General features: G+C 40.5%; 1 protein-coding gene and 1 long non-coding RNA gene across 12 annotated transcripts in view; one reads left to right on the top strand and one right to left on the bottom strand.

The window, feature by feature from the left end:
- Positions 1 to 7,696, top strand: part of LOC138437742 (uncharacterized) — a 40,752-nt gene extending 33,056 nt beyond the window's left edge. The window contains exons 3-5 of the long non-coding RNA XR_011256128.1: positions 4,681 to 4,841; positions 7,260 to 7,435; positions 7,528 to 7,696. This is a non-coding gene — a long non-coding RNA (uncharacterized lncRNA). The remainder of the gene's footprint in view (positions 1 to 4,680; positions 4,842 to 7,259; positions 7,436 to 7,527) is intronic.
- ABCC9 (ATP binding cassette subfamily C member 9) overlaps positions 1 to 22,989 on the bottom strand; it is a 169,192-nt gene that overhangs the window by 15,991 nt on the left and 130,212 nt on the right. For all 11 annotated transcript variants that reach the window (XM_069585551.1, XM_069585550.1, XM_069585555.1 and 8 more), the window contains 6 exons: positions 20,980 to 21,082; positions 10,922 to 11,023; positions 9,895 to 10,015; positions 8,126 to 8,256; positions 7,305 to 7,383; positions 3,607 to 3,715 (listed from right to left, as the gene is read on the bottom strand). In XM_069585551.1, coding sequence (XP_069441652.1) covers positions 3,607 to 3,715; positions 7,305 to 7,383; positions 8,126 to 8,256; positions 9,895 to 10,015; positions 10,922 to 11,023; positions 20,980 to 21,082 — 645 coding nt within the window. The remainder of the gene's footprint in view (positions 1 to 3,606; positions 3,716 to 7,304; positions 7,384 to 8,125; positions 8,257 to 9,894; positions 10,016 to 10,921; positions 11,024 to 20,979; positions 21,083 to 22,989) is intronic.

Raw genomic sequence — 22,989 nt, 5'->3', positions numbered from 1 at the left:
CCACAGGACTGGAAAAGGTCAGTTTTCAGTCCAATCCCAAAGAAAAACAATGCAAAAGAATGTTCACACTTCTATACAATTGTGCTCATTTCATATGCCAGCAAGGTAATGTTCAAAATCCCTCAAGCTAGGCTTTGACAGTACATGAACTGAGAACTTCCAGATGTACAAGCTGGATTTAGAAAAAGCAGAGGAATCAGAGATCAAATTGTAAACATCCGCTGGATTATAGAGAAAGCAAGGGAATTCAAGAAAAACATCTTCTGCCGAAATCAGATTGATTATATTCTATGCAGGCAAAGATGGAGAAGCTCTATATAGTCAACAAAAACAAGACTGGGAGTTGACTGTGGCTCAGATCATGAACTCCTTATTACCAAATTCAGATTTAAATTGAAGAAAGTAGGGAAAACCACTAGACCATTCAGGTATGACCTAAATCAAATCCCTTACGATTATACACTGAAAGTGAGAAATAGATTTAAAGGACTAGATCTGATAGAGTGCCTGATGAACTATGGAATGAGGTTCATGACATTGTACAGGAGAAAGGGTTCAAGACCATCCCCATGGAAAAGAAATGCAAAAAAGCAAAATGGCTGTCTGAGGAGGCCTTACAAATAGCTGTGAAAAGAAGAGAAGTGAAAAGCAAAGGAGAAAAGGAAAGATGTAAGCATCTGAATGCAGAGTTCCAAAGAATAGCAAGAAGAGATACGAAAGCCTTCCTCAGTGATCAGTGCAAAGAAATAGAGGAAAAGAACAGAATGGGAAAGACTAGAGATCTCTTCAAGAAAATTAAAGACACCAAGGGAACATTTCATGCAAAGATAGGCTCGATAAAGGACAGAAATGGTATGGACCTAACAGAAGCAGAAGATATTAAGAAGAGGTGGCAAGAATACACAGAAGAACTGTACAAAAAAGAGCTTCATGACCCAGATAATCGTGATGGTGTGATCACTCACCTAGAGCCAGACATCCTGGAATGTGAAGTCAAGTGGGCCTTAGAAAGCATCACTACGAACAAAGCTAGTGGAGGTGATGGAATTCCAGTTGAGCTATTTCAAATCCTGAAAGATGATGCTGTGAAAGTGCTGCACTCAATATGCCAGCAGATTTGGAAAACTCAGCAGTGGCCACAGGACTGGAAAAGGTCAGTTTTCATTCCAATTCCAAAGAAAGGCAATGCCAAAGAACGCTCAAACTACCACAGAATTGCACTCATCTCACATGCTAGTAAAGTAATGCTCAAAATTCTCCAAGCCAGGTTTCAGCAATATGTGAACTGTGAACTTCCATATGTTCAAGCTGGTTTTAGGAAAGGCAGAGGAACCAGAGATCAAATTGCCAACATCCGCTGGGTCATGGAAAAAGCAAGAGAGTTCCAGAAAAACATCTACTTTTGCTTTATTGACAATGCCAAAGCCTTTGACTGTGTGGATCACAATAAACTGTGGAAAATTCTGAAAGAAATGGGAATACCAGACCACCTAACCTGCCTCTTGAGAAATCTGTATGCAGATCAGGAAGCAACAGTTAGAGCTAGACATTTGCAGAGTACATCATGAGAAACACTGGGCTGGAAGAAGCACAAGCTGGAATCAAGATTGCTGGGAGAAATATCAATAACCTCAGATATGCAGATGATACCATCCTTATGGCAGAAAGTGAAGAGGAACTAAAAAGCCTCTTGATGAAAGTGAAAGAGGAGAGTGAAAAAGTTGGCTTAAAGCTCAACATTCAGAAAAAGAAGATCATGGCATCTGGTCCCATCGCTTCATGGGGAAACAGTGGAAACAGTGTCAGACTATTTTGGGGGGCTCCAAAATCACTGCAGATGGTGACTGTAGCCATGAAATTAAAAGACGCTTACTCCTTGGAAGAAAAGTTATGACCAACCTAGACAGCACATTGAAAAGCAGAGACACTGCTTTGCCAAAGAAGGTCCGTCTAGTCAAGGCTATGGTTTTTCCTGTGGTCATGTATGGATGTGAGAGTTGGACTGTGAAGAAGGTTGAGCACTGAAGAATTGATGCTTTTGAACTGTGTTGTTGGAGAAGACTCTTGAGAGTCCCTTGGACTGCAAGGAGCTCAAACCAGTCAATCCTAAAAGAAATCAACCCTGAATATTCATTGGAAGGACTGAAGCTGAAGCTTCAATACTTTGGTCACCTGATGTGAAGGGCTGACTCAGCGGAAAAGACCCTGATGCTGGAAAGATTGCAGGCAAAAGGAGAAGAGGGCGGCAGAGGATGAAATAGTTGGATGGCATCACCAACTCAATGGACTAGAATTTGAGAAAACTCTGGGAGATAGTGGAGGACAAAGGAGCCTGGAGTGTTACAGTCCATGAGGTCACAAAGAGTCGGACAGAATTTAGCAACTAAACTACAACAATTTTACAATTAAATATTGAACAATCTTACATACATTTTCTCTTTGAGACAAGGAATATTTAGTAAAAGGTGACACATACTTTGCAATGAAGTAGATGGATTAGGAGAACAAGAGAGAAAAGAGACTGGATAGATTGATAGACATGATCTGATGGACAGTAACAGTGGACTCTAGAGTCAGACAAACTTTATTCGGAATGGCAGTTCTACCACCAACTAAGTGTATGCACTTGGCTAAGCCACAGCTTCTCTGAGATTCAAAATCCTCATCTGTAAAATGGGGACAATAATATAAACACTAGAGCAGTGCTATGAGGACTCCGTAAAGAATAGATACCTCCATTCTCTTTCTCTCTTTTCTTTCATGAGAAAATGAAAACCAGGCATGGCGAAGAATGTGGCAGCTTCTTCAGAGCAATTTGGGTGGAAAGAAAAATTGTGAGGGGTGGAAGAGAATCAAGGTATTTACCAAACTTAGTATCTGTTGAGCCCAAGCCAGACACACAAGAGACAGGCAGGACATCTGTAAGGTGGACACCTCAGAAATGTCTGTCAAGAATCACTGTCCCCAAGTACAGAGGGGAGGGTGGTGTTTGTGGAGTTGAACAGAAGAGATGGACTCTTGGGGGGACACAAAAGATGGGCGTGAGTTTGAGCAAACTCCAGGAGATGGTGAAGGACAGGGAAGCCTAGCATGCTGCAGTCCATGAGGTCACAAAGAGTTAGACATGAATGAACAATGGCACCCCACTCCAGTACTTTTGCCTGGAAAATCCCATGGATGGAGGAGCCTGGTGGGCTGCAGTCCATGGGGTCGCGAAGAGTTGGACATGACTGAGCGACTTCACTTTCACTTTTCACTTTCATGCATTGGAGAAGGAAATGGCAACCCACTCCAGTGTTCTTGCCTGGAGAACCCCAGGGATGGGGGAGCCTGGTGGGCTGCCGTCTATGGGGTCGCACAGAGTCAGACATGACTGAAGCGACTTAGCAGCAGCAGCAGAACAGCTGAGCAACAACAACAACAAAGGATGGGCTTCTTTAGGTTAATTCAGCCATTCTAATTGTCTCAATCCAAACTTTGATTTGACCTCATCATCCCGGTGACCACCTTTCACACCTACCTGAAAAGCAACTCTGAGTAAAACCCTCCTAGGAGCCAAAGGATAAATACTGAGGTACATGAGTTTCTGTTGAAGACACCACCTACCGAATAGAACCGCTGAAGAGTATGGGATCCTGCAGAATGATTGAAAGCCTAGAACGCAGTGTGTGCAGTGGCAGTTTGGAAATGTCTATCCCGTCAATGACAATCTTTCCTGTTAAAGAAAAACAAAAATGGCAAGCCTGTAATAAAACCACAAGTAAAATAATATTTGTTTACCAATTGGAAGTGCTTTCCTAGGTCAGAATTGAAATTCAGAAGATGATGCTTTCCATGTAAGTATTAAAAACATCATGATATGCCTCTAAGAAAAATTGGCATTTTGGTGATATTTTCTTTCTTATGTATTATATTTCCTCCTAAAGGGATTTCCACTTTTTACTGTTTATGTGGTTCATAGGTACTCTTTTCCCTCAGTGGTCTTCTTTACAGTATTCCTTTATACTGTTCCCAGCTCTATTTTCCTTCATAGGACGTTCTAGTATACACATTTATTGATCTTTTGGGGGCTTCCCTGGTAGCTCAGTCGGTAAAGAATTCACCTGCAATGCAGGAGACCCAGGTTGTCTCTGGGTGGGGAAGATCCCCTGGAGAAGGAAATGGCAACCCACTCCAGTATTCTTGTCTGAAAAATCCCATGGACAGAGGAGCCTGGCAGGCTATAGTCCATGGGGTTGCAAAGAGTCCGACATGACTTAGCCACTAAACCACCACCATAGATCTTTTTAATTGCACGGTTCAGACAGCAAAGAATCCACCTGTAATGCTGGAGACCTGGGTTCGATCCCTGGGCTGGGAAGATCCTCTGGAGAAGGGCATGGCAACCCACTACAGTATTCTTGCCTGGAAAATCCCCATGAACAGAGGAGCCTGGCAGGCTATAGTCCATGGGGTCAGAAAGTGTTGGACACAACTGAGTGACTAAGCATAGCACTCTCCCCAAACTAGAATATCAGGTTATTGAAGACAGGCATTTTTGTCTGTCTCATTCACTCATTTATTTATTTACTTGTATATTTCAAAAATCTTTTTACTTTGTAGTGGGGTATAGCTGATTAACAATATTGTGTTATATTTATTTCTAATATTTGTTTTCATTTATTTTTTGGGCACCCCAAGTGACATTGAGGCTCTCAGTTCCCTGACCAGGGACAGAATCTGTGCGTCTGTAATGGAAGCTCAGATGCTTAACCACTGGACTGCCCATGTTGCTCGCTCAGTCGTGTCCAACTCTTTGCAACTGTAGACCACCAGCCTCCTCTGTCCATGGGATTCTCCAGGTAAGAATACTGGAGTGGGTTGCTATTCCCTCCTCCAGGGGATCTTCCTGATCCAGGATCAAACCCGGGTCTCCTGTACTGCAGGCAGATTCTTTACCATCTGAGCCACCAGGAAAGCCCCAAGAGGAAAGGCTTCCCTGACCAGGAAACAAACCTGGACCACAGCGGTGAGGGCATCTATTTCTAACCACTAGACCACCATCAGAGAAGTCTCTTTGCTCATTTATTGATTGAGGAAAGAAAATTCTGTGACATAGGTATCAACTCAATAAATTTCACTGTACATGAACTTCTGCAATCTTGATGACTCTTCCTTACCTTGATAGATTTATTTTATGATCTTGTTTTATGCAAAGATAATATTGCTCTATGAGATAAGCATGCTAAGAGAAAGATGGCAGTTAGAGCCCCTTTGCTGGATTTAGATTCAAGAGCAGGTAAGGTGGTTAGCTTAAACTTTCTTCTGGGTATAATATATTATCTACTAAAATCTCAATTGCCTAATGGTATTAAAAAGATAATCAGTCATCATAGTCCTCATGGGAGCTGAAATGATGTTTCTGAACTCATGAGACTATGGCTAATCTAATATGTTCCATCATAGTGACAGTTTTTTAATGAAAAGTTTCAATCAATTGTCTTGGATCCTGTAATCGGATTATAATGCAAATCCCACAGAAAATCCTTAAAGGATCTGTGTATTATTACCAGCCATGGAAAGAGCGAGCTGCTCATCTAGAGGTGGATAGCTATCTCTTTGCTAAATTTAAGTCCCAAACTCTTCAATGACCACAGTTCAACTTTGTTGTTCATAAACTGACCTCTTTATTTCACTGAGTTGTTGTGTAGATTAAATAATGTAACCTGTCAAGTATAATGAAAATGTGAAGTACTATCACTATTATCACAATGATTAGAGATAATAATATTTAAGTAATTCTTGAGCTGATGGCTCCCCTTTCATTCAAGATGGTGTATGTGCTGGCCTATTTATAGGTCACTTAATAGACTAAATAATGTGACACATTTTTTCGAAAACAAATATTAGATTACTTCCGTGTATTATACTATTAATAATTTTGCAGATGAATAAATATTTTTGTATATTGTCAGCATGTCCTTGGCACTTTATTAGCAATGGTCACCTCCTCCCAAAACATCCAACATCATTAAACCATGTTATTAAGAAGATGATAATAAGAGTCATGCACTAAAATTAAAATGTAGTTTATTCATCTCCTTTTTTTCCTTTAATGGAAAGAAATGTGCTTTTAGTTTGCAGGAAACTAGACAGTCTTTTTCTCTCTTCCTTCTTGAAATGCCACTTCCATCTGCTGTTCTTCATAATGAGTGGCCTTGTTTTCATTTTACTAATTTAATAAAATTCTTTAACAATGATTTCTAGAGCTGAGTTTAGGGCTAATAATTTTATTTCTCCAGTTCCTCTTTTTCTTTATTCCTAAACTGTTTATCTGGGATGTGTGCATGCTCAGTTGTGTCTAACTCTTTGTGACCCCTTAGACTATAGCCTGCCAAGCTCCTCTGTCCATGGGATTCTCCAGGCAAAAATACTGGAGTGGGCTGCCATTTCCTCCTCCAGGGGATCAGGGATCAAACCCATGTCTCCTGCATCTCCTTACATTGGCAGGAAGATTCTTTACCACTGAGCCACCCAGGAAGCCCATTTATCTGGACTACCTGCCTCAAACCATGGTCTGTAGGACACAATAGTAGTTGTAGTAGTAGTAATGCATGCTCAGTCGTGACAGACTCTTTGCAACCCCATGGATTGTAGCCCACCAGGCTCCTCTGTCCATGGGATTTTCCAGGCAAGAATACTGAAGTCATTCTAAATATATTTTATTATTGCAGGACTAGGTAAGTAGATAGCATATTTAAAAGCAGAGACATTACTTTGCCGACTAAGGTCCATCTAGTCAAGGCTATGGTTTTTCCGGTGGTCACGTATGGATGTGAGAGTTGGACTGTGAAGAAAGCTGAGTGCTGAAGAATTAATGCTTTTGAACTATGGTTTTGGAGAAGACTGTTGAGAGTCCCTTGGACTGCAAGGAGATCCAACCAGTCCATTCTGGAGATCAGTCCTGGGTGTTCTTTGGAAGGAGTGATGCTAAAGCTGAAACTCCAATACTTTGGCCACCTCATGCAAAGAGTTGACTCATTGGAAAAGAGTCTGATGCTGGGAGGGATTGGGGGCAGGAGCAGAAGGGGACGACAGAGGATGAGATGGCTGGATGGCATCATCAACTTGATGGACATGAGTTTGGGTGAACTCCGGGAGTTGGTGATGGACAGGGAGGCCTGGCGTGCTGCAATTCATGGGGTCGCAAAGAGTCAGACATGACTGAGCGGCTGAACTGAACTGAACTGAGATAAGTAGATGTTGCTTTTTTTTTAAAGGAAGAGTATCACATGGCTAATGAAAAAGTTTAGTTAGTAACTCACCATCAAATATATCCACCATTCTGAAGAAAGCCAGAGATAATGATGACTTCCCACTGCCAGTGCGACCACATATGCCCACCTAAGAAAGCAACTGTCACTCAGAGAGAAGAGGACTCAGATAAAAGAAAAAAGTAGGCAAAACATTTTTAACTTAGATAAGACACCATGATAAAACTGCAAATCTATTTAAACAGTTATGTGGAAATTGTCATTCTCATCTCAGGTCTCCTTTCTGAGTTATCATTAAGATAACAGGATCTTCATCAAATCTTCAACGATTCCACTTGGACTCTTTTTTACTTCTATGTGGTTGTGTTTTTTACCTCTGTGGCTTCATTTTTCCAATTAGTATATCATGACCTAATAAACAAGTACTCCATTTTGTCTCAGAAGTGATGATTTTATTATATAACAAAAAGTAAAACGAGTCCATTTTTCTGCACACTTGCTCTTTTTACAATAACTAAAATAAATAATTGTGGGGCCAGAGCTAGTACAAACACAAAGGTTCTCAAGGGGACATCTGGAATGGTCATGAGCCAAAAGCTAGAAATTTTGAAAAACACGCCTATTTTTCATTTTTCTGATCTTCATGGGAGATGAATGAATGGCAATACAGTTTAGAGAATGTATATTTCATCTGGATCCACTCTCTCCCTTTCCTCTTTTATGTACATAATTTGACCTATAAAGTGTAAGGAATATAATGGGAGCCCAGTGAGAAGATCCTTGGCTGACATGTCTAAGGAGCTCAAGTGGCAATGGGGTGGTTCCATCTGAGGTTCTGTATGAATTAAATCAAATGACAGTAAACTCCATACCTTCTGCCCAGGTTTGATGTAAGCCTTTACGTGCTTAAGAACAGGCTTTAGGTTATTTTCATATCTGACACACAGATCATGAATCTTGATCTCCCCTTCCTGAGGCCAATGTTCTGGAACTTGAGAAGGATCTGGAGGGTGGAGATGGAGTAGAGGAAGAGAGACAGAGACAGAGAGAGAGAGAGACACAGAAAGAGGTAGAAAGAAAAGCACACATACTTACATACATTTATACATACACACATAATCACTGTTTTCTAAATTTAAGGTCATACTAAGCCTACTTCTGGGTTTAAAATTTCTTTAATTAAAAGATTATATTTATTTATTTGGATTTTGGCTGCATTGAGTGGCTTGCAAGATCTTGGTTCCCCAAACAAGGATTGAACCCTGGCCTTTGGCAATGAGAGCATGGAGCTCTAACCACTGGCCCACTAGGGAATTCCCATATGGGTTTTTTTTCTTTTAATTAACATTACATTCAGAGTAAAAGTCTCTTGATTAAGAACTTTAAAAATAGTTTTTGTGTGTTTGTTTTGGAGCATTAACGGGCATCACGTCTCTCAGCACTCTATTGCTCAATTCTATTCCTGGTGGTTCATCTGTCAGTGAATTCATTTGTTCAGCCAGCTGGTCCTCAAACATTTGAGTGATTCAGATGTGAGAGGTGTTATGCAGGGAACTGAGAGGGAAGACATGCCTCAAGGTACTCAGTGTGTCCCATGGGACTGCATGCAAGTGAGTTAGCCCCTATAGGACTGCACGCAGAATCACATGATGGAGGCTGACCCAAGGTACTCTGGGAGCAGAGATGGTGGCAGCCCAGGAGTTCCAGCAGGGTTTCAAGAGGAGATGGTGCCTGAGATGGATCTTAAAGGATAAGAGGTGGGGAAATTTGTTTCATGTAAGAAAGAGAGAGAGAGAAGAACAAAGATAAAAAGAAAGCATAGCATGTTGGTATGGCCAGAGTGAAAGGTATGTAGGTGGATGATGAAGGATGAGACTAGATAGGTGAGGAAAGATTGACTAATGAATGGTTGCATGTCCCTAAAGAGCTGAAGAGGTATTGAAAGATTTAGGCAACAGAATGCATATTAAGCATGAGATTTGCAGTTAAGGAAGATTATTCTGTCCTCAGTATTGAATTTCCTGCCAGTTTTATTCCAGCAAGGCTAAGAATCTTGGTTGTTTTGAGATCTAAGCTCCTTGGCATCTAAATCAATACGCTCTTGAGAAAAAGAATACAGTAGTTCATAGTTGAGGTTGGTAATTAATATAATAAAGACCAAATATCTTTATGCCATTGCCTGTGTGCTCAGTCGTGCCTGACTTTTTGTGACCCCGTGGACTGCAGCCCGCCAGGCTCCTCTGTCCATGGGATTTTCCAGGCAAGAGTACTGGAGTGGTTGCCAGTTCCTCCTCGAGGGGATCCTCCAGACTCAGGGATTGAACCCAAGCCTCCAGAGGCTTCTGCATTGGCAGGGGGATTCTTTACCACTATGCCACCTGGGAAGCAAGTATCTTTATAATTCTCTCTAAATATTACTAGGTAAATCTGTCTGGACTCTGGTTGTATCTAAGATTTTTTCAGGCCTAAATAATCACATCTTTTCAGATGCAGTTGTACCCTATCAGGCAAAGTCAAGATGAAAGGGGATTCTCTGGCTATTGAAATGGAAAACAAAAGCAAAAATGACAATGTGCCTGACATACAACTAATATTCTTAAATAACTATTTAGGTGAAACACCATAATATTCAGAACAATACCCATGGTGCCTTCATAATTCTCAGACTCCATAGTCAGGAAACTATTCACTTTCTTCACTGCGCCCATCTGGACCTCCACATCAGCCAAGTTCCTCACGACCCAATTCAAATAATTGGTTATCTGTGTCAGGTGACAAAAACAATGAGCACATAGCAAGTAAAGTAACAGTTTTTGTGAACACTGGATATCAGGGGATAGGATGACTTGGACTGTTCATGTGGGTACAGTTCATAAACGTTATAGGTTATCAGAGATCAGAGAGGATGTCATGGGCTAACGCTGGCAAAGGAGGCTCTTCTTCAGTGGTCCTCTAATGTCATTGATTTGTGGACTATCCTGACTTCCCTGCCCAGTGGATAGTTGTATGGTTCCACTTATCTCATATATATTCACATGGGAGTTGAAGTGAAAGTGAAGTGAAAGTCACTCAGTCGTGTCCGACTCTTTGCGACCCCATGGACTATACAATCCATAGAGTTCTCTAGGCCAAAATACTGGAGTGGGTAGCCTTTCCCTTCTCCAGGGGCTCTTCCCAACCCAGGGATCGAACCCAGGTCTCCTGCATTGCAGGCGGATTCTTTACCAGCTGAGCCACAAGGGAAGCCCAAGAATACTGGAGTGGGTAGCTATCCCTTCTCCAGCGGATCTCCCCGACCCAGGAATTGAACCAGAGTCTCCTGCATTGCAAGCAGACTCTTTACCAACTGAGCTATCAGGGAAGCTCACATGGGAGTTAGTGTTCCTAAATGGGTGGTGAGCAACTCAGGACAAGAATCCCAAACAATCTTGGGAGAACTCTGACCACAGTGTTTGAGGAGTTTCTAAAAATTGATTCAAAATGTCAGAAATGAATCCATGCCATCCTAAAACACCGGGTTTAGGCCCAAATCTACTATTATCTGCAGACTATCATCTTGTTATGAATTTCTAACTAGTCCTCTAACATCCATGAATAAGAGTTGATAATAACTACAGAAAGTACCTCAAGTGCGGTACAAAGAGAGAGAGGTTTCCATCCATACTTACCGTAAGTGCATACAGAAGACCTAAACCCACCAAACCGGAATTGGAAGACCCACTAATGGATGCAATAGATGCAGTGAGGACAATGCAAGCGCCCAGATAATCCTAAAAAAGAGTGAGAAAAAATGTTAAAAGATTTTCCCTAAGTTCTTAAAGCCAAGGATCTCGATCAACCCGGGTGATCACTAACAGAATAGATGTTACTCATGGCATGTCCTGTGAGGTTTCAGAACAAGGTTACAGAAGGTAGGGAAGAATAATAACTCATAGTCTTAAGGCTGGAAGGGAAGTGATGCAAGGCTCTGATTATATCTGAAAGCAGATAATTCTTTCAGAGATGGTAACTACCTGGTCAGAAATTAAGCTGCAATTTTTGACACGACCAGGATCAGATGAAAGATTTTCTTTCTTTCTTTTTTTTCTTATCTACTGCATTTTACCAGACAAGCAATTATTTTTAACTTAACTTTCTACCTTGAATTTCATGTGTGCTTATACCAGGGTTGGGATTAGCTCTCTTATATGCGAGAAGGCAATGGCAACCCACTCTAGTACTCTTGCCTGGAAAATCCCATGGACAGAGGAACCTGGTAGGCTGCAGTCCATGGGGTCGATAAGAGTCGGACACGACTGAGCAACTTCACTTTCACTTTTCACTTTCATGCATTGGAGAAGGAAATGGCAACCCACTCCAGTGTTCTTGCCTGGAGAATCCCAGGGATGGCGGAGCCTGGTGGGCTGCCATCTATGGGGTCGCACAGAGTTGAACACAACTGAAGCGACTTAGCAGCAGCATGCTAATTCAAGGCCTTTGCAGAAATTTGTATCTAGTTAGCTTGTTGGGATTTGTATCAATATCTGAACTTTTTGTCAATATGGACTCAGAGTCTGGGACATTAAATCTACAGGTTGCATAGAAGTAGGAGTAAGTGTAATTTTGTCCCTAAATTAGAAATATGAACATGTCTCAGCATATCTGAATTGATTATGACTCAATGATAAACTTCCCAGAAAATTTAAAAATTAATTAAGGTCAACCTTAAACTCAAAGGAGAGATGGGGGCACCTGTCTGTTTTCTACACCCTCTTCCTCCTCCATTTCCCAACATTCTTAGGCATTGTTATGTCTTATCTTTTGAAAAAGAAATTTCTTTTTTTTTTAGATTTGTATATCAGGAGATTTATTTCAGTGCTGTTATATTGGAAAAAATTGAAAAAAAAAAAAAAGGAAATTTTCCTATTACGTGAAAGTTGCTCAGTTGTGTCTGACTCTTTTCGATCCCATGTACTATACAGCCCATGGAATTCCTTAGGCCAGAATACTGGAGTGGGTAGACTTTCCCTTCTCCAGGGGATCGTCCCAACCCAGGGATCAAACCCAGGTCTCCTGAATTGCAGGCAGATTCTTCACCAGATGAGCCACAGGGAAGCCCTAGAATACCTATACCAGAGAAGCACAGAATGAATAAATAAATCATCATACAGACATGTGATGGTATTGTATATTTTGCTGGGGTTAAAAATAATGTTTTAAACATTTTAATAATGAGAAATGGTCATCGTTTTACATTGAATAAAAAATGCCAGGCATAAAACATGCAGCAGGATTTTTAAATTATAAAACATTATATAAATTTTATGTGTTTACTTTTTATTTATTTCTTAATGATAATATAAATGTTAACAAAATGTTAATGGAATTTCCCATAGTCAATAGAATCATTAAGATTTGTCAGGCTGATATGTCACACATGCCAGAAGCAGGTCAAATTTCAGGCATGAACACTTTCCAGAATTATCTCAAGTCTCATCTTACTGGTGATGATCTTCTCTAGCAAGATACACCTCTGATACCTTAAAAAACACTAGTAATTAGGTGAGAAGACTTTAATGACCGTAAGAGAGTGGTTAACATGCTGAAATCAAGAATGGTTTCTCAAGTCAGCTTACACGTATGCATCCCAGCATCTACTTTCTTTTATTTATTTATTTCTATTTTCTTTAAAGATTTCTTTTTTGATGTGGACCATTTTAAAAGTCTTTATTAAACTTTTCACAATATCGCTTGCCTTTTATGTTTTGGTTTTTTAACTATGAGTCACGTGGGATCTTAGTTCCCTAAACAGGGATCGAACCCACACCTCCTGCACTGGAAGGTGAGGTCTTAACCACCGGACAGCCAGGTAAGTCCCTCTGCAATTTTTAAATTAGCGCCAAAGATCAGCTTGTTGGGGAGCAATCAATGATCCCAGCCTTGGAATCACAGGTCTGGGTTCAAATGATGCCTTTGTCAATTACCAGCTAATATATTTAGATGAGTCAGTTTCTTCTTTAAAACTCAGTTTCTTCTTTGGAAAATAGACATAGTACCTAATTTACAGGGATTTTGAAAGGAATTACAAAAAAAATCAGTTAGATTTTCCCACCTCCATGTAACAGGATGTCCTTTTCCCTCCTGGATGATTTTCAAATGTTCAAAGCAAGCTTAAAAGCTTATGTGCATCACAAAACATCAAAGGTTAAAACAGGCACTAAAATTTAATTCTGTCATGATTCCCGTGGTCTTTACAAATAATAAAGAAAGAAATCATGAGATTTAATCCCTCGAGGCAGTAAATTCCTTAGAGTTAGTAAATACTCCTTTGATAGCTCCTTCCGTTGTATCCAGTGTATTCATTTATTAACAGCTTGTCACTTCCCAATCAGACCCCCCTTTATTTGAAGCAACAACTATATGAATGTAGAATCTAACCAGCCTGGGCTGCTTTTTTATATTTTATAAACACCAATGTGTTCCACTAAATACTTCTAAACTATTTACGACAATATGAATTTTTCCTTCCCACTCTCTTGTTAAAGTTAATACTTTTAACATTATGCTATAAATTTGTTATTCCCAATATTAGCTTTCCTAAAGAGACTCATAAAGAGTTTATGTGATAAGTCTCAGAAAGTAAGTTAACACTAGGAGATACTTCCAGCAAGATGCTTCCAGCATGATACAAAGAAATATTCCTGTCTGTGTCTGAGAAATTTCTGTGGGCACCATACAATTTAAGACAGGGCCCCCAATCTCCAATATTTTAAGCTTGATAATCTGAGGTGGAGCTGATGTAATAATAATAGAAATAGAGTACACAGTAAATGTAATGCGCTTGAATCATCCCTAAACCACCTCCCATTCCCTGGTTCATGGAAAAATTGCTTTCCATGAAACTGGTCCCTGGTGTCAGAAAGGGTGGGGACCCCTGCTTTAAGGGCTTGAAACATTATATGTTTTTATTAGTTTCTATTCTCCACTTCCTCCCAGATGACCTCAGAAGGGCCTCATTCATTCATCCATCTTTCCATTCATTCAATGGTCTTTTAAAGGTATATATAACTTCCCTGTTTAGAATATCAATGCCTTCTTATTACACTTACAATAAATTCAAACTCTGATGAATTACAAAGCCGCAGATGATGTAAAGTCTGGGTTCTAGACCTTGCCTCTTCTGACCTTATCTGAGATTCCTTTTCTACTCCTTCACCGTGCTCCAATCATGCTGGTCTTCCTGTCTTCGGTCAGATAAACTGGGACCTGGGACCCTTTACTGCAGTGCCTGAACCTGAACAAACAAATCCTCCAGCAAGAGAGTACAAAGAAACTGAAAGGGACTAAAAATAATGGCACACATGGGCCATTGGGGTCATCACTTACAATAAGATACAAAAAGGCTGTAAATCAACTGCCATTTCTAAGGTGCCAGGAGCAGAAGCATGGTACTGTGTTTGATCCCTGCACACAGCACCATCAAAGGGGTAGGCAGACCACTTAAGCTACTCTTCCTCCTCAACCCACCAATTCACCCCTACATTCAACCTATTTAAGGAACCAGCACTCCCTGAAATGTTAAGGTGAAGTGTTAAACCATTGGACTGCCAGGTAAGTGCCCGAGGCATAGCTTTTTGAAGTACAATTAGAGCAGATTTTTCAGGGGATGAATCCATTGCCAAATTCCACAATCTAGTAAATTCAAATAGAAGTAAGAGTTTAAAAACCAGTATGTCTGCAGTTTGTGGCACTAGTGGTAAAGAACCAGCCTGCCAATGCAGGCGACATTAGAAACTCAGGTTCAATTCGTAGGTCAGGAAGATCCCCTGGGAGGAGGGCATGGCAACCCACTCCAGTATTCTTGCCTGGAGAATCCCTTGAACAGAGGAGTCTGGTGAGCTACGGTCCACAGGGTCATGAAGAAACGGACACGACTGAAGCAACTTAGTGCACAGGCACAGGTCTGCAGTTTAGTATCTAAAACAAAGTTACTTTGTTTTTCATAAAAATATTTTTTATCATTTTCTTTTTTTTTTAAAAGTGCTATTTGTGTTGTCTTTCAGTTATATCAATAAGATACTTTACAGCTCATTCCTGGATTACCACCCCTGCTCAATAATATTTTTTTTCCCAAAGAATTGGAGATTATTTCGGAGGCATTTGATCAGAATTTTACCAGATCTGAGTAAGAGAGGAAGCCTGTTTGTGCATGTTTATCAAGAAATCTCATAGCAAAATAACTAAATTCCAATCACCTCCCTTCCAATAGTACTGTAAGAGTAACAGGCATGTGAAATTGCTAGGTAATATGAGTTTATGTTAGTTCCCCAATTCCACTTCCTTTACCGTTAAACTTAACTAGTTTAATGAATTATACAGTGATTCTACCTTTCCACACCTCCTTTCCTTTCCATTGCAAACATGTGAACAACAAAATGGCTTAAAAGCAGTAAGAAAGGACAAGCAGATCATCTGAATTAACTCACATGCTAGCAGCACATGTCCTCCCATTAAGGCTTTCTGCGTCCTACCGGATCAATTCATTGAAGAAAACACTTTCAGTCAAAATGATACAATGGAAAGAGAGATTCTGCTTAGGAAACAGAAGCTACTACACATGTGAATTTCCATTCTTAAAGAGGGCCCAACCACAAGACATTTGTATTAGTGATAAATTATAACTTTCATTGAATTTGGGAATTCAACACTCCCCTCCAGAAGGGAAGCCTTTGATCCCCAGGTCAAAAGAAAGGCCTCTGGTTAGATTTCCAGTGATTTAATGGCCTCTATCTCTATGTGGGATTATAGTGAAAACAATAATATTCCATAAAACAACCTCATAAGTAATTAATAGGAATACCATCTCTCCCTTTTTTTCATAGTCTTCAGAAATCCATGTCTAAAAACAAGAAGTCGATGTTTATGGTTCCATGGAGTGTCTGGGTCTTCACATGACGAGATCAACACACACCTGTCTAGAATGGGGTTGCAAACACTCAAAACAGCTCTGTGCTGTTTCACAAAACAGACTCTCATACAAGTTCACCCTGAAGATTATTTTCACTTTAGCCTGTTGATTCTAAAGACTTTTTTTTTTTTTTTTGGCTTCTTGACGTGATTTTTCTTTTATCCTTTCACCACACAGCAAGACAAAGCCTTGGAAAGACACCCTTTAGATAGAGTTACACAATTTTTGCAAATGGAAACACCAATGCCAAAGAACTGGAACTGTTTAGTGCAGAGGGATGAACAGAAAACGCTGTGCTGAACAAAAGAACGTAAGCATCATTCAAAGGTTAGGCTGCAGTGACACACTGCACATGACTGTGGTCCACTTCACTTGGCACCCAGAGGAGAAACACTCCCCTCTCCTGCCAAAGCAACCTGGGTGGTCACAGTCTGGCTACTTTTCTACCAGCCAAATTATTATTTTAGGTTCTTGTCCTTTTCTGAGTGCTGTGTGCTGTGACCTTTATTCCCCACCACCCGCCCACCCCCCTGCCCAATTCAGAATAAGTATGAAATGAACATGGTGGGCAGGCTACATCTTCCATGGCTAACAATCTTCAGCCCAAAAAAGGGAATACTTTGTAATTGTCTTATGTGTGTTAGTCACTCAGTCGTGTCTGATTCCTAGAGACCCTATGGGCTGTAGCCCACCAGGCTCCTCTATCTATGGGGAGTCTCAAGAATAATGGAGTGGGTTGCCATGCCCTCCTTCAGGGGATCTTCCTAACCCAGGGATTGAACCAAAGTCTCCTGCATTGCAGGCAGATTCTTTACCCACTGAGCCACCAGGGAAGCCTCTGTAATTGCCTTAACACTTATCTAGCATGACCAGAAAAAGGAATGAAAGCCATATATTAAAAAAAAAAAAAAGATAAAATCTGGATGGGGCTCGGGAATCTTCCCAAATTCAAATAAGGTATTTTTATCCTTTTATCCCTTACTTCTCTTGGAGATCATCTGTCCACAGAATTCAGTGGCACTGCTCCAGAAAACTAAAATTGAGAATGAAGAAAAAGGGAAAAACAGTCACGGGAAACTATGATAAGCTTTCTCCTCTTTCTCTCCATGGATGTCATCTTGTTGTTCAGTCATCAGTTGCATCCCACCCTTTGCGATCCCATGGACTGTAGCACGGCAGGCTTCCCTGTTCCTCACTCTCTCTCAGAGGTTGCTCAAACTCATGGCCATTAAGTCAGTGATGCCATCCAACCATCTCATCTTCTGTGGCTCCCTTCTACTCCTGTCCTCAATCTTTCCTAGCATGAGGGTCTTTTCCAAAGAGCTGACTCTTTGCATTAAGTGGCCAAAGTATTAGAGCTTCAGCTTCAACATCAGTCCTTCCAATGAATATTTAGGAATTACTTCCTTTAGGATTGACTGGCTTGATCTCCTTGCTGTCCAAGGGACTCTCAAGAACTTCTCCAGCAACACAGTTCAAAAGCACCACAATTCTTTAGTGCTCAGGAACTTCCACATCCATACATGACTGCTGGAAAAACCATAGCTTTGACTAGATGGACTTTTGTCAGCAAACTGATGTCTTTGCTTTTGAATATGCTGAGTTGGTGAGCTCCTCAGATCCGCATCAGGAGACCTGCTGGCCTCTTCTGAGCTCTGCCCAAGGCTGCTCCCGTCCTGGTACTGATTGGCTGTGCTTCTGCTATGGGAGTTCCCAGATTATTTGCAATAAGCAGATATTTTTGTTAATTTGCTAGTTAACATATCAAAGAACAGGGAATGGAGGCAGCTGTGTTGATACCGCAGATAAGATCAATGCAGCATCAGTGGGCCAGATAGAGGTTTTCATTACTTATCTTGTTGTAAATGACTTACGAGATAGAAAATATCCAGCTGTGGGGTTCAGAGAGCAGCTCACACCCCAGTCTCCAAGGTCCTATATCTGAACACTTATATTTCTCATATTTCTGAAACAAGATCCATTTATTTCAAACTGAAATTGTGTCTCCAGTGATGCACAGTAGTAATGAGGTCATTTACATGTGTACAATTGGGAGAGAGGTTATTTCCTAATTAGAGTTATCTGTTCTATTTATTCAACACTCCTATTGTGGCACATATGTTCTTGGATTACAGCATTTATATTCAAATAAACATTCTAATATTCTAAATATTCTGGTTCTAATGAAAACTCTATTTTCAGTGTACAGAATAAGAGAATAAATCTGACTGGTTTCAAATTGGATTTCTGGGATTGTCTAGAAGGGTATGTGTGTATGTGAGTGTGTATGTGTGTGTGTGAGTGTTTGTGTATGTGTGTGCGTGCTAAGTTGCCTCAGCCATGTCCAGCTCTTTGCGATGCATGGACGGTATCCCACCAGGCTCCTCTGTCTATGGGAGTCTCCAGGCAAAAACACTGGAGTGGGTTGCAATGCCCTCCTCCAGAGGATCTTCCCAACCCACGGATCGTACCAGGGTCTCTTATGTCTCCTGCATTGCAGGCAGGTTCTTTATACCCACATAAACTTATTGATAAACAAATATGAGAGATAAAAGAGATAAAATCATCCACAAAAGACTCTGGACCTTGAATTCTATCAGCAGATATGCCTGGAGTGTTGCAATAAATCAATAAGTTTCTTACCAAATTTTATATTTATTCATCAGAAATAGAGCAAAGGACTCTATAACTTTTTTGTGTTGGTTTTTAAGGGACAGATCTGGTAATGAGACCAAATAGCAAGTTGTGGAAAGATTATAATACACAGAAAATAAAAAAAGACACAAAAACATGTGTTACAAGGTAATAGAATGAATGGCAGATTCTGCCCTTCCTTTTTCAAATATCATACATATATATATATATACACATATATATTTGTTTTAGGTTTCTACAAGTGGAACTAGAATTCATTTGTATTCAAGTAGGTCCAGCCGCCTTTAATGTGGGAGTTAAGTAGCGGGGTATGAGGCAAGCTAAACTAGCCCACTCTGAATCTGGCTGCTGTTTCTCTCTAATTTTTCCTGACCTCCCCTTTCTTGGCAGTCTGAACGCTCTAATATCTTGTCTTCTGGCTGCAAGAGCAGAACATATGGTTTGCTTGCAGATTCTTGTTAAATGTTTGTCCATTAGCCTGACAGTGGGAAGTGCTAAAGAGGAGAAGCAGAAGCCAAGCCAGACTCACCTCAGGTCCAGAGCAAACACACTCGCCCCTAAGAAACACACTTGATCTTCAACATTAGGAAAATCAAACACAAAGGAAACTACTGACATTTCACCCCTGTGATTTTAGGACATTCTCTGATTAAGCTAGTTCATCACTAGTTTTGTTATTCAGATATGATTTCTTTTCCTCAGAGAAAACAGATTTGAGCAAACAAACAGAAGCTTAAAGCAAGGATTTAGGGTCTGGGTAAGATCTAGGAATAGTAGTTTGTTTCTGTTATAAATCCTAAACACTTTGCCTGCCTTTCTGTTAATTACAGGTAATTAGAAAATCTCTGCCCTGCCCCTCCCAACCCACACAGTGATCTGAAAGAAATTTCTTATCTACTTAAAATTTGTGAAATATAATTGTGTTATGTTGCTGGATAATTTCTACACAATAACACAACACAAAACAATATAGTTAGTGGTAGAGAATCTCTGTTATTAGTGACAAATTATGACAACTACAGCTTACAGGGGGGCCCAAGATTCTCTATCAACATGTTTTCCATCCATCAACAACTCAGATTTTAATTTGGGCTCCATCCTTTCACTTTATCAAATCCCCATTCCCAGATGCCCTCTCTGATGCCCTCACTGAGTTTTGAAAAAGAGCGTTCATATGACAGGGATGCTTAATCAGTGGAAGTGAGGTTCTTAACAATAATGCAGATAAACTTCCTTTTCCTTTTCACAAACTAATAGTTTTTTCTTAAGAAAAGATGACAATCAACTCATCATTTCTACCAAAGTTGCTTCTTCATACTGCAGATTACACAGCCCAGTCTGCAAACATCTCCTTCCCTCTCAAACTTGGGTCTAACCTATTCCCTCTTTCATTTATTAGGAGTGGTTGACTTATTAACTATTTACCAAGGCAGGTACCATTTCCATTCATTATTCATTCATCCATGCATCCATCCATTCAAAAGACATTTGTTGAGTGTACCTGCCAAAAAGTGAGCTATACGACTTATATTACTATTTTTAAACCTAACACACCCATGAGTTCATACTCCTAGTTTACAAATGGCAAACTGCGACCCAAATAAATTAGTTAACTTGCTAGACCAAGTCTGTACAATGCTGAAGCTTATACCCATTCTCCTCCTTTATATAGGACAGAAGAAGGCAACAGAGAATAATTGCAATGTTTTACATTTGGGTTAACATGACCCTCCACTGGCTTAAAATAGAAAGTTGCCATCTCTTCCAGGCTGGTCCAGTTCAGTAGAAGTGAGTACATCTATTCACTTGTCAAATTTTGAAAAACAAAACAAAACAAAACAAAACAACCTGAAGTTATACAAATACTTGCTATTCCATTAACTTATGTCATTTGGCCACTAATGAACACAAAATGAATTTTTGCTTTGGGGGCTATCTGTCTTGCCATTAGCTAAAAACATCATGACAAATTTCATCTGTACCATAAACAAACCTGAGCTAAAGTCAAGAAAATGTGGAGTGAGTGCTGAATCTCAGTGGAAGCCTAGTTTTTACAACTGTCTCTCTCTTTGCATCAGGCCTCTTCTGTGTGGTTTCCATTTCGAAATCATGAAATGAACGTACCGTTCTGACCTCCAGCCATCTGTTGGCAGCTGAGAGGAATAAGTAGGCAATGTTGTTAGTGTCTGTCAGTTCCAGCATTCGTTGCTTAAATCTGGTCTCATGCCTGCAGAAAACAAAAATATTATGATGTTCGCCACACAACAGGAGAAATAATAAAAAACAGTCACACTTCCTACTACATTATTTACTCAACACAGTGATGAACTGGTGGGATGGAATGACGAGTAAACGGACTACTTGCAAATAAAGGCCAGCTGCTACTGCCCTCCTGCACCCTTCCTGAGAGATGGCATGGAGCAGTAGTTCCTTTCTCAACCTCTGCTACAGAAAGGAATGTTTCCGATGACACAGTCCTATTAAAGATCATTTCATAACTTTCTACACAAGGATGGTAACCGTGAAAACAAGGCACGGCCTATGTCTCAAGGGCCCTACAAAACCCAGAAGAAGTTGTACAGAAATGCAACATACTTGACCTAGAGTTTACTGCATATATCTTACTTTTCCACAAGGCATGGTCAGAGTTGGCTAGCAGGAACTAGAAGAGACTCATGAAAGGCAGGAAACTATGGGTTTGTAACAGGCAGATATATACCTTAAAAATGTTCTTTTTGCTCAGTTTCTGGAAATCAAAGAAGGACAACGTGGCAAGAGGTAGAGGATGAGGGTCCTTGGGAACGGCAGATGTCCCTGTTAAGCAAGATATCTTACACCTCAAAGTTACAAATTATTTGTAAGAATGGTCATTGCATGAAAGAAACTCTTGGTGTATAGTAATTATGGGGATCTAGGGCACATACTGGAGAAGGCAATGGCACCCCACTCCAGTACTTTTGCCTGGAAAATCCCATGGATGGAGGAGCCTGGTGGGCTGCGATCCATGGGATCGCTAGGAGTTGGGCACGACTGAGCGACTTCACTTTCACTTTTCACTTTCCTACATTGAAGAAGGAAATGGCAATTGACTCCAGTGTTCTTGCCCGGAGAATCCCAGGGACGGAGGAGCCTGGTGGGCTTCCATCTATGGGGTCGCACAGAGTCAGACATGACTGAAGCGACTCTGCAGCAGCAGCAGGACACACACACGTTCCCTGGTGACTCAATGGTAAAGGATCTGCCTGTAACGCAGAAGACTCCTGTTTCGATCCCTGGAACTACGAGAAGATCCATGGGGCTGCAAAGAGTCAGACATGACTTAGCAATTAAACAACAACTTGACTCATACAGTTTAGATACTGATGCTGGGTCAAATTAAGTTCATTCTTGGTAGTCAACATAATCAGACCAAATTCTGTGTAACCTTTGTTATAAAGGAAATTTCTAATAAAAACCTCATCCAGGGATTTCCTTGGTGGTCTGGTGGTTAAGCATCTGCCTGGGAGTGCAGGGGATGCTGGTTTGACCCCTAGGCAGTGAACTAAGACTCTGCATGCTGCAGAGTAACTAAGCCCAAATGTTGCAACTAAAACCTGATGCAGAAAAATAAATAAATATTTTTTAAAAAGAAACTTCATCCATTTGAACATGGGAGCTACTTCTCGTAGAAACTCACGTTCCATGTTGATAAATCTTTTCTACATCACAAAAATGGTCTCTTTTTATTTTTCAATTACTTTCCCTGGGTAACAGAAACAATGGAAAGCTGGATGATATAAACAAAATAACTGATTGGAAGGTTGGACAAAGTGCCAAATTCAACTTTCTGTGGCTTCGACTTATCTTACAGAGACCTCCTGTCTATGTGTTATGTTTGCAGAGAATAACCAAATTTCATCTGACAGCCTGATGGTGATTCCTAGTAGATAAAAGACTGCTCCAAGTACCACCCCCCACCCCCAAATCTTCAATCAATTTGCAAAAGTTTACAATAAACTATTACTATGTCAAAAATGAAGAAGTCCGGGGTGGGGTGTTCACTTGGCCGGTGAAGCCATCCATACAGGCCAATATAAAGCAGATAGTTGAGATTTATCCAGTCAATCTGATCATTCCAACATGCCAAACCAGAAA

This window comes from Ovis canadensis, chromosome 3, assembly GCF_042477335.2.
Source record: "Ovis canadensis isolate MfBH-ARS-UI-01 breed Bighorn chromosome 3, ARS-UI_OviCan_v2, whole genome shotgun sequence".
Lineage (NCBI taxonomy): Eukaryota > Metazoa > Chordata > Mammalia > Artiodactyla > Bovidae > Ovis > Ovis canadensis.
The sequence above is the reverse complement of the archived record's forward strand: the minus strand, read 5'-3'. Positions and strand labels throughout refer to the sequence as shown.